Source organism: Branchiostoma floridae, chromosome 14 (genome assembly GCF_000003815.2).
Source record: "Branchiostoma floridae strain S238N-H82 chromosome 14, Bfl_VNyyK, whole genome shotgun sequence".
Lineage (NCBI taxonomy): Eukaryota > Metazoa > Chordata > Leptocardii > Amphioxiformes > Branchiostomatidae > Branchiostoma > Branchiostoma floridae.
In genome coordinates this window covers 19,292,648-19,297,866 of record NC_049992.1, presented here as the reverse complement: position 1 = coordinate 19,297,866, position 5,219 = coordinate 19,292,648, and the positions used below count along the sequence as shown (strand labels likewise).

General features: G+C 41.2%; 1 protein-coding gene across 1 annotated transcript; it reads right to left on the bottom strand.

Moving 5' to 3' along the window:
- Positions 1-508: 508 nt before the first annotated feature.
- LOC118430640 (cartilage intermediate layer protein 2-like) lies at positions 509-4,143 on the bottom strand. Its single transcript, XM_035841621.1, has 3 exons — positions 4,023-4,143; positions 2,816-2,901; positions 509-2,398 (listed from the first exon to the last, which is right to left on the bottom strand). Exons 1-3 carry the CDS (start codon positions 4,025-4,027, stop codon positions 2,055-2,057), a joined length of 435 nt encoding a protein of 144 aa, XP_035697514.1. The 5' UTR covers positions 4,028-4,143; the 3' UTR covers positions 509-2,054.
- Between the last annotated feature and the right edge of the window lie 1,076 nt (positions 4,144-5,219).

Here is a 5,219-nt window from a genome sequence, read left to right as displayed (position 1 = left end):
TACACGGGCTCCTAGCGAGATGCTTCAAATCCATTGTAAACAGATAATTGGACATTATAAAAAATTGCTAAACTTTCCTTCCAACACTGTAATAAATATATGTAGGGACTTACCCCTAAATTTTCGGTCAATCTCCGTCGACCTTGTTCACAGAATGACCCTTTCAATCTCCATCAGTGACGTCAAGAAGACACCACTTTTGCAGGAGGGGGTCATAGCCTTAAGGCTACGGTCTTGCATTGCACTGGGCGTCAAGGGGAGATGTTGGAGGGGTCGAAATCGTCCTAGGTTTACTCGTTTGGTAATTTCAATCGTCTTAGAGGATAATGTTAGAATATGAATTCAATTGATATTGCTGATTCATTTTCGCTTTCAGTAATTTCTTTCTAAGTAATATTCCATGGATTGGAGCACGTACTTATGACTCTAACTCGGTTGCACATTAGTACAAATATAGCCCTTATCTTTTTAAAGCTCAGATAATGCAGCGTGAGACAAGATGGATGGATAAATGAATTTTATTTTGCTTTCTCATACCTTACAATGCCTGGTCTGTATGGGCCTATATGACACCAATGTCGAAAATCTACGTAATTTATAATATACATAGATGTGAAGATTTAGCACGCAAAAAAGACAATATATTTGAATTCAATACGCAACGTATAAGGAATGCGATGTAACCAAATCAAAATGTTAACTACATATACCTATGTGAAAGAAGAGTCATAGCATATTTTAAGGCATTCAAACGCTACTAGTTATATCATGAATTTCATATCTAATTGAATGTATATAGCAAGCGTAAACTGCGAGGACTTAATAAGATACCCCGATTGAATTCGAAAAGTACACGCTAACAGGCTCACAACGGTGGATAATATATTGACATTATAATTTACGTATACAATTAAAATATTTCCCCATTAGACCATCGATAGTTCTCTCTAGAGTTTTGAATGTAGTTGAGCAATTATCAGACACCTTTATTATGTTCAATACTTTTTCGTAGATAGCCTTGAAAGAATGAAATGCATGAAATGCAAATGTTAAGCTATGGGCACAAACCGCCGTACGTGCAACTGCGTGCTGTCTACGTTGAAAAACGTGGAAAATCTTTTGGGATTCGTAAGTTGTAAGTTCCGCCTCCGTACGAAATCGTACGGACTCCAACGGATTTGGGAGCACGCAGACACGCCGTATCACTTTACGTGCATGCAAAACTTTCTCTGCTTTAGGGCTGCGGATTCAACACCAGTACGAGGGCGACGCGCGTGCCCTGTACAGCCAATGCGAGTGAGTAAGGAAACCGTACGTAAGCAGCACGTGTAAGTACGGCCTGCATATGGTAACGTGGCAATCGCACAGAGATGCCGTACGTACAAATCACTTACCACTTACGCAACGAACGATGGCACGCAACCACTCACGGCAATGCGTGGCGTGCAGGCCACATACTCAATGCGCAACCGTGCGAGTGACGTGTGTTTAGACGTACGTCATCCCTGCTCTTGTCCTTCCTTCCCCACGTTTTCGAAAAAAAACGTGTCGGACGTGGCCTCCCCGAAAAGGTACGGACAAATAACACGTACAGTGGGTTGTGCCCTTAGCTTATGAGAAATCAACGTATGTGTATGATTTTTGGAAGTTGATACATGTGCTTTGTGTCATCATTGCATTCGCTCACTTTTGTACTGATGGTCAAATTAGATATTGTGCCCTGTGTGTTTTATCTGTATTTTATTTTGGTTGTTTTAGTGGTTAGTTTTAAATAGTACAGATAGAGTTTGGTGAGAGGTGGAGGCTTTGTTCTGTTTCAAATTCGGTATTGTTTGTTAGTCTACAGCAGCCGCAGGAAAAAAAAATTAATATTGTAAAGCCTATTCATGTCTTTGGACACATAAAATTATTACAACTATTCTACACAAGGTAATGCAAACGTTATGCTTAAAAAATTATCCAACCATATACAACAGACCAAATCAACTTCCACCACCCTTAATAATGTTTAAGCAGGCTATTTACGTCTAATCAGCGTTGTAGCAACACACAGTCTACAGATGGTGTGGATATACCCCACGACCTCCACCACCTCCACCACCACCTCCACCAGTATTCGCGCAACAGAAACGGACTTTATAATCTAGACACATGTTATCACTTTGGTCGTTGTTCTTACAGACGAAGCCTTTTGTTGTATCGTAGAAAGCGAACTGTTCTCCCGTCAGTGCCGCGTCCTGCCCGGTGCTGATGACGCGGGCCTGGATGCGTGTCGGTGTGGAGCAGATCTGCCCGGGACTCTCGGAGCGGAGGTCGGTCAGGGTTTCCCAGTCCCCGGTGCCCGAGGGGTTGTCACGGTCGAACCAAGCCGTCCAGTTGGTACAGCCCGGTGGTGGTGCTAATAGAAGACAACATTCAATACATGATTTGCAGTCTCACGCAGCACATACTATGAATTTGACCATTGTGAACCTGTCATCAACCGAATCATTATGCTAGCGTTCAACATACTTTTTTACTTTCATAGAAAATCATATCATTTTATCGAGGTAAATGTCACCCCTAGTATTTTTTAAAGCGAAAAGTTATTAATCGCTTATGATTTGCTGTCCCATTTACTTAACTAGTTTGGTGATGAGGACAAAAAACAAATAAACACATGATCATGAATTGCACCTGTCAAAAGCAATAAGCATAACCCACATAATTTCTCATACAAAATCTGATATATCACTCCAAAGATTTATTTGTTTACTTATCTAAATTATTAAGATTAGCATTGTCAACTTTGGCACATATCAGTTCACGCCCTCACCGCGACGGCGACGCCGCCGCCACCATGCTCCTGACTCCAGGACTAGTGTAGATATCAGAAGGAGCGCAAATACTCGGTGTAGGAACCTGCAAAATAAAAATCATTAAAACATTAAGACGGGTATCAACTATATGGTTAGTCATATTCCTAGTTCAGATCGATACGATCGAAGCTGCAACCAGGCAAAAAATCTGCTTTTAAATTACAGTCCAAATTAAAAGCAGCAAAACGCAGTGGTACCCATTCTCGTGCGGTACCAACTATCGTCCACTTTGGATCTTGTGCACATGTCGAGGTGTGGATTATGCAAAAATCAGATCTCATGACCAGATCTCATGACAAGAGAGGTATGAAGGGTATATACAATATACAAGTACAAACTTGATGTAGTTATGACCCCTTCTTAAGGACATTAAATGTTATACTAAGTCTTGTGACGGAACAGCATCTAAAAACATTTCAACAGCCACACACTGTTTTAGAAAACAGGTACACATAAGGAATTCTCTGAAGATTGTAACTACAGAGATAGTAATCTTCTTTCACATTGGTTACAAACCGTCAGCTAGTCTGGACTAACTAGCTCTTGAGTGATGTCTACCTCTTTCTCTTGTTACCAACTTTCTGCAGTGGTCTTTCTGCAATGTTACTACCCCTCCTCTTTTGAATGGTGCAACACTATGTTCGACTTTCTGAGTTAGAAGAAAATGTGTGTTTTCCTATAAAACTTAATGAAATGTGATGAATTGTGCAAAGTTTACCTATATACAAATTATCAAGTGCTCCATCTGCACAACACCAGTGTCTGACTGTCCATTTATTTAGGACAAATGCCCGGGGGAGCTTGCATGACCCAAATTCCTGCCATCAAAATTCCTCCGGACTAACTTCTCACATTGCAGACATACCTGTGGAACACGTGTGGCTGACTGTCCAGTTATATATCTAGGGCAAATGCCCGGGGAGCTTGTAGGTTCCAAATTCCTGCCATCAAAATTCGTCGGGACTAACTTCTCACATTGCAAATATGCCTGTGCACTGGCATTCCTGTGGAAAATTGCCTGTGCAATTCCTAGAAGTTTTGCAGACTGAACACAATAATATACCATTTGGCTCGTCTCCATGACGAAAGAGGACTCAGAGCCTCTAAACGAGTTTAAAAGATTAGAAGCCTAAGTATATAGAACGTTTGATCAAGAAGACCTACTTCATGTTGCAGTTGTCTCGCCCGGAGGTTCTGTGCGCCCGCCCAATACTATTGTCGGGCAGGTACCGGCACTGTCTCAGCCTCAGAACTAAAGTGTGCCCCAGTCCAGTATGAGAGCTCGCGTGACGGGCTACTCTGTTATCTTCTGGAGAGTTGGACACTTTTAAAAAGGGGCGTGTTTTCTGAGAAAAGACACAAAAAACACAGCGTGCACCATATACATAAAATGTAAGATTTCATGTAGATACTGTAATTGTGCATATTTAAGAGTAGGCGTGGCTTGTCTCTTTGTCCTCTGTGGTGACGTCGAATCGTTCTATTGTGTCTCACCTATGCAAATGAGTTCGGGAAGTCCCCAAAATTTTCAGCTCATATATTGGTGATGTAATACGGATGGATGATGTCATACGCTCTACCTGTCACCGGCCAAGAGATAATGGGTGACTGCACAAATTGCACAACTTAAACATGACACGACATGCAATATTCATCTTGTGGATCATAACTTAATCTCGATAATGATCGTTAATCTCCAGGCAGATATTGATATGAAAGATCATAACGTTTTCTAGCGACATGGCTCGTCTTACATTCATTTCGCCAGCCGGTAACTGCCAGTGGAACAAAAGAATAAAATGAGAACGGCTTTTTGAAAAAATCTTGAAAAATTTTTCACCCCGACATCTGATCGGAGATTTTATAATCTTTAGATCGTTTCCTTTCCGCAGACAAAGACGTAGAAATCGCCTATATCTTCACCCAATTGTTTAGTGGAGCCTGAAAAAATCGCCACAGGGCAGCAGGCAGGGCTCAGCAGACAAAAGACAAATTACGACATACCTAAGTGAATAATTGATCAATAGAACGTAGCCTCAATTGCAGACATTCTGAGACGTTTGAAAATGAAACGTTTTCACTGCTTACTGGCTGTTTTTCTTATAAAACTGTGTTTCTTCTTGTTTTTTTGTCCATAATTTCATAACTAGAAGTTGGCTTCAATTAGAAATCAGAGCGCAAGTAAGAAAAATGAGACTTCTAGAATGCTGTTGTATCCAACTTTCGTCAGTATCTAACTTTGGTAATATGCTGAATCCTGGATATCCAGGAATCGTCCTGAGCAGAAGGACGATTCCTGGATATCCAGAAATCGTCGCAAACAGGACGTTTCCTGGATAGACGACGGTGTTTATCCAGAAC